At 36.6% G+C, this 13,454-nt stretch overlaps 1 protein-coding gene across 1 annotated transcript in view; it reads right to left on the bottom strand.

Moving 5' to 3' along the window:
- The window catches only part of CNTNAP4 (contactin associated protein family member 4), a 203,894-nt gene extending 199,434 nt beyond the window's left edge, over window positions 1-4,460 (bottom strand). Inside the window, exon 1 of the mRNA XM_031507421.2 lies at window positions 4,056-4,460. Within this exon, the coding sequence (XP_031363281.1) occupies window positions 4,056-4,152 (97 nt within the window). The 5' untranslated portion in view covers window positions 4,153-4,460. The remainder of the gene's footprint in view (window positions 1-4,055) is intronic.
- Between the last annotated feature and the right edge of the window lie 8,994 nt (window positions 4,461-13,454).

The following is a 13,454-nucleotide window of genomic DNA, read 5'->3' as shown; positions in this document are numbered from 1 at the left end:
TTCACATAAATAATTGCCCAGAGCTGGCCAGATCGCTGATGAGGTCTCCATTGCTCTCTCATAGCAGAGATAGATGATAATAAACAGAAAATAAATATTAATGAGGTTAAAAGAAAATTAAGGAAGGGACTACTTTCTCCTCCCCTTCAGTTCACATCAACCACAAACTAACAGTAAAAGAATTACATTTTAAATTAAATTGTTTTTTGATAAACAGCACTGCAGCATAATTTCAGTGCAGTTCCATAAAATTGTCAGTTATTCTATGGAACTTTTGGTACCAATGATTAACATCAGAATGACAATAATTTCAAAACTAATGTACAGTGTTTTCCTTGTAGAAAGTAATCCCTTCCCGGGGTAATACTTCTACAATGACTTGCATCTGATGTTATAATCAAGATATGTATTTACTCAGCCCTCTGAAAACTTCAGTTTCATTAATAGTCATTCTCTGTCATCATTAGAGAGGTTCTCTAATCTAGCATTAACAAGAAATTCCTGTTATATAAAATAAAATCAGCAGCAGTCATAATAACAGTAGTAGTAGTAGTAGTAGTAGTAGCAGCAGCCAGAAGAAGAAGAAGAAGATGAAGAAGAAGAAGAAGAAGAAGAAGAAGAAGAAGAAGAAGAAGAAGAAGAAGAAGAAATGTTTATGTGTTTATAGAAATTGTGATCATCATAATATACATGTGAAAATCTGAATTCATAAAAGCTTTTGTAAAACTGGGGAGGTTTTACACAGAGAAATAGGTATGCAGAAGTGAAAATTTGCATGGAAACTCCCCAATTCCTCTTTATTTCCATTCACTGCAACAATTTCCTGTAATAATTTTTAGTCACAGCTGACTTGATGTGTATAGAGGGTTTAATTATGTTTTCTGCAACACTTCAGTTTTAAAGAGTTTAAAAAAAAAGCCCCTGCTCTTACTGGAGTACCAATTTCTGGCAGGTTCTCAAGTGATGATTTAGTAACTTGCTGATTTACAACAGTAGAGACAGTTACTAATAAAATAAAGATGTCTCATAGCTCTAGTGGAAAAAACTTACAGCAGTACTTGCTTTAATCTTTCATTTAAAACTCACACTTGACCTTATACGGTTACTTACTAAGGCTGTGCACTTCAAACTTCTTTCAACTACATTGGAAGCTCAATTCTTTGGGAAAAGGAAAGTATAGGAAAGCTCTAAGCAGCACTACTACAAAACTTTTAAAATATTTGGAATTTCAGCATCAATTATTACTTCTCTTGCTTGGAAGTGTCACTGTTCATTTTTGGGGGAAACAAACAAAATAAGACCCTAGAAATAAAATTTCATATTTTAAAAGAAAATTTAAAATATTTAAAATATTAAAAATGTTAGCTCCCAAAACCTAAGAAATTCAGAATCATTTTATTCAAAAGAGGAATATTGCAAATTTTTAAGACAGAAATAATTTTAAACACATCAATTTTTGATCTAGGAAATTTTCTTCGGACTACTGACTTAGTAATATTACCAATAACACTTCAAAATGACTTTTAAAGGTCTTTGATTTTGTCTTTTCTTACTGGGCGCTGACCTTAAAGGCAAAGCAAAACTTAAGTATTCAGGATCTAATACTACAGAAAGAACCATAAAATTAAAATGAGAAAAAATATTAATATAGAAGGAAAATTAAAACCTCGTCCTATTGTGTTTGATGATTGGCAGCCTACTGAAAAATCTAGCCATCAAAATTCATTCAAGACATTCAAACTTTACCTGATTTTGTAAATGGGTTTAAGTACATTAATGCCAATAGTAGAAGCACCTACTGAAAAAGATTTCAATTCCTGGTTAACACTACAAGAAAAAAGGAGTAAAGTTCAAGTAAGTAGATAATGGCTCATGCATGGATCTACCATAATAAGTAATTATGAAAAACCTTTTCTCCTAAGGTAATTTTTTTGAATTGTAATATGGTAACAAAATTTGTACCATAATACTTAAGATGTAAACTGTCACTTCTAAAACAAACTACCTCTTCTACAGAAATGTTCACTTCCAAAATAATATATATAGGGATTTTTTTTTCACATTAGATGTTAAAAATAAACAATATGCTTTATGCTGGCCAAGTTTTCTCCATAGGTTAGTGTTCATTGTTTATTTTAAATAATTTAATTTATTTTTCCCATAATAATGTAACCTGCCTGTAGCACGGGCAGAGTTCTTGTATTTTCAATTCAGATCAGTGTTTTGACATAGTAGTTAGGATTTATTCCTAAATAAAAATACTTTGCATTTAAAAATAGTAGCATATACAGGAAAAACTCTGTTATTCAATTCAACCATTTGACATAGGATTTTGCCCTGTTTTTGAGATGTAGCTGAGAAAGTGAATAGGTAGTGAATGTATTTTATACTTGATTTGTTTCATCCTTCAGAATTCTATATTGGAAAGAAGCTTGAGCCTCTTCCTCAAACCTTGCTTCCGAGATTGTAAGAGTGACCTCTAGTGCTTTACTGCTTTGCTGTGTGATGCAAGCTTTTCTTTGCAATGGTTTTAATATGCCTCCCTGTAAGGAACTGATTTAGTTTCGTGCATAGTGCCAAATGCTATTAATGTGCAATTCAATTATCATGGTCTTGTGAAAATGGATGTATTCATAAACTGTACAATGCAGAATGATGAAGAGAATTAAAGCTGTGACTGGATTGCAGCAGGGTGTTTAACATGAGGAACTTAGTATTCATGTTTAGGGCTACACTATGCACTTGAGTATCAAATGAGATATCATTACTGAATGACAGCACAAGATCATTTTGGTGCTGCAGTGTGAATGTCTGGCTCATGGGAGCATGTTTAGTTTACAAACCATCCATATGCAAAACCCTAGGCTATAGATCTACTGAGCACTTCAAACTTCTCTGCCATTGCTCAAATGTTTCTAGGGAGCTGTCCCCTGCCACTGGGCTATAAGGTTGTTCCTGAACATTCCTCATTGCTTTGGCATGCACTTTCTTCCCACAGAAGCATTACTTCAGCCCTTCCCATTCCTGTGATGCACAACCAGTGCCTTAACAGGAAGGGGAGAAAATATGTTCAATTCAGGTTATGAGCATCTGGCATTTAGGCTACTGCACTACCACAGAACACAAAATGAAATCCTCCAGCTTGTTGAAGCTGAATCAAATGGAACAAAAATAACTCAGTTCTATTACTGAATTATAAAAGCCCTGAAAATTAATTTCTTAATAAGTTTTTTCCTTTTTTATTTAAAGGTAATTAGTTTAAATCAATACCGGAAACAGAATTTTTTCAGGTACACATATATATGTGTGTGTGTATGTGTATCTATCTTTCATCTATGTATATATGATTTGCCTCCTAGAGAGCAGATTGTCCTTAAAAATGTAATCACAGTCTTTATTCTGTGATACCACTCTATGGGTTAACTCATTAAAAAAAAACCAAAAAACAAAAAACAACCAAACAAAAAACTTTCTATTGCAACTGTTAGCATTCTCTTCTGTAGTCATGCATGAACAATACTCCCTAAGCAATCAATGCAGAGACCTTAGAGCCTTGCTACCCACATTTTTCCTTGTTACATTTCTACTGCTTTTGAACTGCACTGTGATTGCCATTCAAGTTGAGTGCCAGCTTAATCCAGGATATGCAGATACCAGCTTTCAAAATTTCCAAATGCTAAAATCCACTACACAATAGAAACATTGCACAATAGAAGTCTGCCAGTAATTTCCACATAAGACACAATTCCTTGGAAAATACTGCACTTCAAAAGAGAAAACAAAATTAAAATACATCTGAACATGCATCCCTTAGAAAATGCTGCTTTCAGATACTCTTATACAGTAAGCTTTATAAACAACATTCTGTACACAGACTCATGACAAAAATCTATAGAAGAGTTTTAGAAAATTTTTAGGCTAGCAGCTTGATGTCATGATTTCAAAGCATAAATGTTCATCTCAAAAATTATATTTATTGTAATGCAAAAAAAAAAAAAAATCCAGAAGTTTTCAACACACTCTGGATTGAGTTTTAAAGCATATGCAATACTTACATTTATTCCCTGCCACTGCCATGTGCTGGCGATGAACAGACAGGAGAAAGAGCAGCTTCAAGAAGATTTCAGTGACAGAATCCATGTTCACAATCATTGAGGCACCCAAAAGAACCAGAGTACTCGGAAACAGCTGCGCTGTACTTCAGTTCTGCTCCTGCCTCCTTCCCACTGCCTCTCCCCGCCTCTTCTCGCAGCGCTTCCCAGGGGTCTTGCACCTCAGCCAAGCGCGCTCCGCATCTCCTGCCGCACGCACGCTCACCTCCGCATCTGCTTCTCGGTCTCGCAGCAGCAAGCCGGGAGGAGCAGCAGCGAGAGAGCGAGAACCTCGCCCCCAGCAGTGCCACAGAGGCACCGGGGCTTTGCCGGCAGCCGGCTCCGCTCGGCGCTGCCGGCTCCGCTCGGCGCTGCCGGCTGCGCTCGGCGCTGCTGCCGCTGCGGCTCCGCGCGGCGCGGACACCCCCGGCGGCGGCCCCGGGGCGGCGCTGGGCGCTCCGCCTGCCCTGCGCCCCTGCGCCCCTGCGCCGCCGCTGCCTCTGCGCGCTGCCCAGCCTTTCCCCCGCCTAGCGATTTTTATTCCTTTCTTAATTTTTTTTTTTTTTTTTTTTTTTTTTTTTTTTTTTTTTTTTGTACAAGTTGCGAGTTCTGCTCTCTTAAAAGGAAAGCGGTTTGCTGCCTTCGCTTGAGGAGCGAGTGATTGGCTGCCCCTCGGGAAAAGGCACCACCACTGTCCCTGCAGGGCTTTATTAATGCTGGCATTAAAGAGTTATATTCTCAACTCTTAAGAGTAAACACATAAACATAATATAAACGTATGATTGCACCTGTCTTTCCCAAAATACTTTTGCCCCCAAATGCCACATAGAGCATTTTACTTCCTATACTTTCACAAAGTATAGGAAGTAAACCCTCCTATTCCTTGTGTTTGGGAAATAGCTTCATTTGAGAAAGAACTTCAGAGGAATTTTAAGTCATTACATTCAAACTATAATTTAAAAGTGTATGGTTTTTTGGGGGGTTTTGTTTGGTTTTCTGTTTGTTTGCTTGAGTTTGCTTTGCTTTTTTTGTGAAACGGTCTGAGTTACTGTATATGCTAACATTATTTCTCAAGTGTGAGAAATATGACTGCGTATTAGCAAACTCATGACATTAGTGAGGGTAAAAGCTGCATTAAAGGACCACATCAATGGCCCCATCACTGCTGCTTCTGCAGTGTTCATGCTGTATGCACTGCCTATGTTTTGGCAGAAATTACAATGACAGTATGAACCTGCATGCGTTATGACTGTGATATATATCAAAAGCAGACTCAGCATTTGCATATTTAGTCTAGTGGTCCAAATTTTGTATTCCTACTTCATTTGAGCTATCTACCAGCTCCTGTGTACCAACGGGATTATTCATCCTAAGTGATACTGCTGTCTGTGGGTTAGACACAAGGTATAATGTTACTGAGTGTTCCCTCTTCTGCGTTGCAGAAACTACAGACTTTTCTGCAAATTGCTATGTAGAACTGTTTGGTGTCAAGAATAACTGTGGGATAGAGACAAAACATGAATTAAGCTCCCTTAGCTTCTGAATTTTTGTTGATTATTTAAATCCATTACCTTGTCCGCTGAAGGATATTCTTATTCATCTACACAAGTAAAGAGTAAAATGTGTTCTGGTTTTATGCTACCAAAGCCAAACTGTGTTAGGTTTTGCAAAAATGTATTTCAGCTCAGCCGAAACAACTAAAAAAAAAAAAAAAACTTAGAAGGCAAGTTTTTGTTATATCCTTTCAAAAGTAGCAAATCAGCATGATTGAGACAAAAAGGCCCATTTCTAAATTGCTATATTGGGTAGAAAGTTTCAAGTGAAGTTAACAAGCTATTATGCAGCTGGCCTTCCACTTCTCCATGTCAACTTTTATTTGAACAAAAATGCGTGAAGAAACTGTATTAAAGATTATGTGAATCATAACCTGCCTTCCAGCTCTCCTAAATCAACCTATAAATTCTACATTCTGTTTCCAGAGTTTAATACAACCACAGAGTCACTGTCCAGAAGCTCGATTTCTTTGCTATATAGTTCCTTGAGTTAATATTGACCTTCTAACTAAATTAATATGAGTATTAAAATGTTCCATGTGCTGCATCCCATCTCTAAAGAATATCCCATGAGATGGTCCTTGACTCTGCAGCTAGACAAAATTTCATGCTTAAAAATAGGACAAATATCACATAAAATCTTGGCAAGGACTTTCAATGTAGTGATGTTCTTTAGGATTAGCTCTAAGATCCCCAGGGCTTTGAATAAGAAAGAATTATTATTCTGGTAATGTAATGCAAATTCAGTAAAAATGCCAATTCCATTGTGGGTAAATATTTGTTTTCTAAAATAGCTTATAGTCATAAAAAATGAACATCTAACAGACAAAGGTCATAGAATTTTCCTTTTTTTTTTTTTTTTTTTTTTGGACTGTATTGCATGCAAATATACACATGGATATAATGTACTTTTATAATTTTGGAAAAGCCAGTCTTAGAATAAAATGGTATGCCAAAACATGTACATATGTTTCTGTTTGGACAGCTAGAATTACAGAAGTCTATACAGTATGTATCTGGAATATCAAGATAATCATCTATTTATCCAAAGATGGCTCTATGGTATCTGGCACTGGTAAAGTGCATAAAATAACATAGCTTGACTCACAGAGAATATTGCAACCTCCTCTTTTCTTCTGCATCGTATCTTTCTCCTGCATCCGTGAAATATTTCTGCTCACATAATCATATCTCTGTATGCCAGCATCTCGTTTGCCATTTCTCTTCCTTACAGCATCCAGATTTTTCACTAACTTCTGAGCTCCTCTTTCTGGAACTCATACAAGTCTCTCTGTTTCTTACAAGCCTATTTTCCTATTGTAATTTTTAAATTTCCCCCACTCTGTTTTGTTTTTCTTCTCATATCTTTCTTTTGAAATTTCCCCCAAACACCAAAAAGCTTATTCATTTTATTTGCCTTTGAAATGCAACATTATGACCACTTGATTTTATAGAGAATCTTTTCCAATTGATCTTCATATATTCTATTTAGAAAGACTGCAAATTCCCCAGAAGAATTGTATCTTCTTACAAAATAATCCTTACAGATAAAACATCTGCAAAGTTTAGTTGTTCAAAACTTGAATTAGTTGATCTGGGTATTGCCTGCCTTCATTTACAAATAAAGGACCTTCTAGTGAAGTCCTTTTTCTAGCAGACGGAAACTAAATTATTCCTCTTTAAATTATTTACACTGTGACATTTTGTCTATAAAGAAGAAACACTTTTAAATTCACACTAACCATAGTCCTGGTATTATTGCAATCAGCTTATAAATTGTAAACCAATTTTAAATGGCTTACAATTAATAAGCAGATTGCTTTTATATAACTTTATTTATTATAAATAAATAAATATATATCACTTTTATTATAACTTTAAAAAGGACAGTTATAAGCACTTTCTCCTGCTCTGGTACAAAATCCACTTTACAGGACAATTGTTTTCAGTGTATCACAGTTGTTCACTATATATTATTTAATAACAACAAAATAATAATTTGGTTGCAAAGCACAAAAATAGAAGTATGAAAAATCTATGGAACACATACTGGCTGACTGAGAATATTTGTTTTATTCCCTCCCAGTAAATTCCTCATTCAAAGACATCAACCAAATTAGAAATTAGCTATTCACTTACTTCTTCACCTCACCCTTCACTAGCTCAGCTCCATCAAGCTCACATTTACTATCCAAGTAACAGTGATACTGCAACTATATTTCAGGAGACTGGAAATAAGGATAAAAATTTTAAACGTTTATGTTCATATTTTTTCTGCTTAGTTTTCTTGGTCCCCTCATCTGCATCATGGCCTTGGTTAACCCTCCTTCCAGTGCCACCTGCTGCAGTTGTATTGGTATTACAGGTTTCTCTTTACAGCATCTAGTCGTATAATGCAGCTGGAGAATGTGTCTTTTTAATGCAATAGAATTCTTTCATTATCACGTAAAATCTTCCCAGTACTATTCCCAGCCCTGCAGAAAAACACTGCTGTAATTGTCTGCAGAGACTGCAGAGAGCAGAAATGCTCAAAGACAAATATAAATCAAAAATAAATGAACAGAAACACATAATGCTAGGTACACTAATAGTGATATTTGCAATGTTTTTAAGCCATTTTTAAAGAAAAAATAATTATCATATCCACCTTAAATTGTTACATGTATTTTTTAAATCATATATCTCTATATAGTAGGTATGACATAGAGTAAAAATTGATTTTCAGAAATAAGAGTAGCGTTAACTACTAGTCTTAACAATGTTTTGGGTTTCTTGTTTTGGTTTGTTATTTTCCACTAGGGTCAGGATAGCACAGTTTGTCTTAGTGCAAAGCTGCAAATTTTCTTTCAGGCTGTATTTGTTAAAAGGGGAGGGGACAGAAGCCATCTGTGTATGGCTCATTTTACTGCTTATTGCAACTACACTTATTGCACCTACACTAATGACTACATTTAGGATTTAAAACATTTTTTTTTCTCAGGCAATACACAGAACACAAACCAGAGCAGACATGGCTCCATGCACCTACAGAAGAATTCATGTCTTTAGCACTGTTGTGAATCTATATTCGAATGTTGCAACAAGACACATGGCTACACAGAGAGTTCTTTGGCTGCTACTCTCGGACCATTCAGGTTTTTCACCTGAAAGGGTGCTGTGAAAATCCTGGGGACAGCTTTCTTTCTGGGTTTGTGAAAATGTTTCTTGGTAGCCCTTCTCATTTCATAGCCAAGAATTTTATTTTTTCCATCATAAAGACTCTTTGTATTGTGCCTCCCAACAGAGAAAATAAATACAGGGTCTGGAAAATTAATTTATACACAGAATCATAGAATCTTTAAGGTACAAAAAGGCCTCTAAGATGTTCATGTCCAACCTTTACCTCAGTACTGACATCTATGCTATTAAATCATGTTCACAACTGCCACATCTACATGGCCCCTAAATTCTTTCAGGTATGGTCACTCCATGATTTCCTACAAAGTCAATTACACTGACTACTCTTTCAGTCAATAAATTATTCTTAATATCCAGTCTAAATCCCCCTTACACAATTTGAGGCCATTTCCTTCTTTCCTGTCTCTGACTGTCTGGGAAAGGAGCTGACGCCTACCTGGCTGCGCCTTCCTTTCAGCAGGTTGTAGAGAGTGGTAAGGTCTCACCTGAGTGAGACTAAACACCCCCAGCTCCCTTAGTGGCTTTTCACAGGATGCTCCAGACCCTTCATCAGCTCCACTGCCTTTCCCTGAACATGCTCCAGCATGTCAATGTCCTTTTCGCAGTGAGGGGGCCCAGAACTGAGCACACAATTCAAGGTGTGGCCTCATGAGTGCTGAGTACAGGGTGACAATCCCTGCCCTGTCCTGCTGGTCACACCATTTCTGATGCAGGCCAGGATGCCATCGGCCTTCTTGGCCACCTGGGCACAGCTGGCTCGTGTTCAGCCACTGCTGACCAGCACCCCCAGGCCCTTTTCTGCCAGGCAGCTTTCCAACCACTCTGCCCTCAGCCAGTACTTCTGTCTGGGCTTGTTGTGATCCAAGTAAAAGACACATCGCTTCACCTTGTTGAACCTCGTGCTGTTGTCTTCATTCCAGCAATCCAGCATGCCTATGCTCTCTGCAGGGCATCCCCATGCTCCAGCAGGTCAAGACTCCTGCTCAACTTGGTATCACCTGTGAACTTACAAAGGATGCATTCCTTTCCCCTGTCCAGGTCATTGATGAAGGTATTAAACAAAACTGGCCTCAAATATTTTTCTAAATATTTAATATTGAAAATAAGAAGAGTTTTAATAGTGACAGTAATAATAATAACAACAACAATAATAAAAAAGAACAACAGTGTTTAGTAAGTATTTTTAACATCTTACATGTGGCATGAGTATTTTTAAAAAAGAAGTTTATTCACAGTAATTTGTAGAAATAAATGTGTGAATAATAAAAGGAAGCAAAAAAACAGTATTGAAGTACTTGATACTAAGGTGCTTTGGTGATTTTTTTCCTAATTAGACCATGTCTTGAAGGATAGAATATTTAAAGGCACAGAGATTAGAAAGGAACAGTGAAGGCATAAAATATAACATGGATTTATCAAAGGCAGATCATAGTATACAAAGCTCATAGTTCTCTTTGATATCTGATTCCTTCCTAAAGGAAGAATATAAATTTTTGACACTGGATGCATATGAATATGATACTGTTATGATGTTTCTTTGATAATGTAAAAAAAAGATAGAGGATAGAAAAGTATATGTGCAATGAATCAGAAGAAAAGGCAGTGAAGAAAGATGCAAAAAAGTGTCACTTATATATAAGCCTCGTTTAATGTATTAATTAATGACTACAGTGAAAAAAACAGGAACATGCTTTTGGGGCTCATGATTTGGGAGATTTTCAGGAAGATGCACTCAGTGTGGGAAAGGTATCACATAGATGACCTTCCCAAAGAAAAGTTAAAATTAGAGGATATGCAAAAGTAAAATATGCAAGAATGTGCATTATCTGAGGCTGATATTGATGACACTAGCTGTAAGTTAGTTCTTTAGTTGAAAGCAGAAGATCCTAGCTGAATCAGCCAACTCTGAGATGAATATAAGCTTAGTCTGAGCCACAGGAAAAAAAAAAAGATCATTTGTAGCCTGCAAAAGGAAGGTTTCTGAGCTGGGAAGCTGGGAATGGAGTGAGAGCTAAAGGGTCTGAGCAAAAATGAACAGGGGATCCCGAGACTCCCTGTCCCATGCTGTGTACTAGTGTTTCAAAATATGAATTTGAAAATCTTCAAGAGTGGTGAAGAGCCAAGAACCCAAGACCCCTGCCTTGGATTGGTATACAAACCCCCAGATGGTCTGCAAATCATTTCAAATATTGGTATACCATTTTCTTCCTTTTCCAAAAGAGTCAAGTAAATCTTGAAGAAGACTCTGGGCTGTGACTTCTATTTTATATACATTCCTTCAACAGAAACAGATAATTAAGATTATTTTCTACAGTGCTTTATGAAGACTAACTTATATCATTGCTCACTGAGTGTTTGGCATGGTGTATTCTCATTCACAACTAGTATTCCCTGGGCATCACATAGGGAGCTTAGTTGCCTGGCTGAAATCTGGAGATTTCAGGTACCTGAAAGTCAGGTGAAGCTGCTTGCTGTGAAGTTGTTTGCTATCATCATTATCGTGCCCAAGGATACAGCTACAGACACAGGTGTAAATAAAACTACAAAGCATGCGGCCTGGAGCTCCAATGTGTCTGTCTATCCAATGTATGAAAAGTGGAGTTCAGCTCTATATTTCTCTGCTTGAGATATTTCCTGTATTTCTTTATATATCAAGCCTAGATTTCATTGCCAAGAAACCAAGAGTCATGAAACTATGATTCCATAGTAGGCCTGGGTTTATTTCACCATGTAAATGACAAGTCTCCTTGAAGTAGGAATATACTCTCCTTGAAGAAGTTGTTTATGTAACTTCTTTTTGACTGCAAAAAATCAGCGCTACAAGGCTTTAGATATATGTAATTATTTCATGTTGAAAAGGTGTTCAGTTGTGCAACAGAAGATGTAGCTTGCACAAACCTTATTTCCACCAGTTTAGGAGAAAAAGGCATATAATATGTCTTCTCTGTCTTAATTTGTGTGAAATTGTTCATTTGACAGCAGAATTAGGATACTAATCTGGTGCTTTGTTGAAGCAACGTGTAACAGAGAGATAATACAAAAGAAGAAAGTTAGTAAACAGGTTTCTACAAGTTGAAGAAGATCAAAAATATGGGACTCAGCTCTTTCAAAAATGTGACTATCTCTGAATTGAGTGGGTAAGTCTCACCTGCATTGTCAGCACTAAGAGTAAGCTGAAAATAGGCAATGTTTCATTGATCTGGGCTGTATTTTACAAACCAGGGTCAGACTCTACATACTGTAGGTTAACTGTTGTTGGCATTGCTCAGTGCATTGAAACATTCACACAATTCTCTGAAGGGAAATTACTTAATTCCTTTTTTCCTCCCGGTTTTATGTATTATTTTGCAGACATCAGAAAAGGGAAAATCACTTTATATGTTCTTATTCCCCTTTCCTTTGTTATATGCCTGTGGGGATTATATGCAAAGTATCCAGCCTGAAGATTTTACATACATATATATATATATATATATATATATATAAATATATATATATATATATAAAAGTAATATAAACATCACATGATACAACCTAACTGGTAAATATAATCATTATCTCTTCAAGGTGTAACATTGCTTTGGAGGTGTGTTTCAGGTAAGTAGTCTTTCTTTATTTCATTATGAAACAGAGGGAAAGACATTTGGGATATGAGCAGTGACAGAAAGATTAGCAACCACATGAGTAGTTCTCTCCATCCATATCAGTGAGCAATCAAGCTCTTGCAAATGCAGTTTCATTCTGAATGTAAAATGAGCAATTGGCTTGTCTGATGCTCTTTCATAGAAAACCAAAAAGAAAAAAAAACTTATTCTTGTGCTTTTTTTATTATTGCAGACTTGACAGGACAAATTCACTCACTTGTTTACACTGCCTTTTTTTTTTTTTGCTGAATAATGCATTAAGAACCCAGACCAGCTCTTGTCTGGGAACAAGAAATCCTTGGGAATTATGGTTTTTTGTGTTTGATCTCTAGGGAAATTTCATGAGATACAGCATCTCAAAGTCCTGGGATGACAAATAAGATGCAAATGAATCAGAGGACCTCTTATTTATCCAGATTTTACTCCATCCTTACTGCCAGCAAGATTTTTCACCCCAGACAGGGGGAAAAAATCCCAAGAAAAGCAAGTAACCAGTAGTTTTAATACACTGGTTTAATCTACTGTCATGTAGAATTGCCGTTTGTGCTTGTGCTCAATACTTAGCCTCTGCACCCTCATTCTGAAAGCAGCACCTATCTTTATATATGAATTGTTCATGCCATGCTACAGTTTGCTTAAAACAACACTAACTTCTGAGTCCAGGCTGGTGTGTTTTGAAGCAAAACTAATACTCAACCTGAAAGCAGCTGAGCATCCACTAAATCTTATACATTGCAAAGCAGAGGCATGCCTTGAAAAGGGTACTGCAGAAGCTAAGCATCTGTATCTTTGCATTAGGAATCAAGATTCCCTTCAGATCCTCACACTTGATGCAATTACAGGGAAGCTTATGTTCTTTAGGCCTTCCATTCTTCCATTTATCCTCCTGAAACAGTAGATAATGCCCTGGGTTTTCCACAAACCAAGTTTTAATATTGATCTTTCTCTGCACTTTTCCCATAGAAGGGAACAATTTGTCTGTAATATAA

Source organism: Lonchura striata, chromosome Z (assembly GCF_046129695.1).
Source record: "Lonchura striata isolate bLonStr1 chromosome Z, bLonStr1.mat, whole genome shotgun sequence".
NCBI lineage: Eukaryota > Metazoa > Chordata > Aves > Passeriformes > Estrildidae > Lonchura > Lonchura striata.
This window is presented reverse-complemented; position numbering and strand designations above follow the sequence as displayed.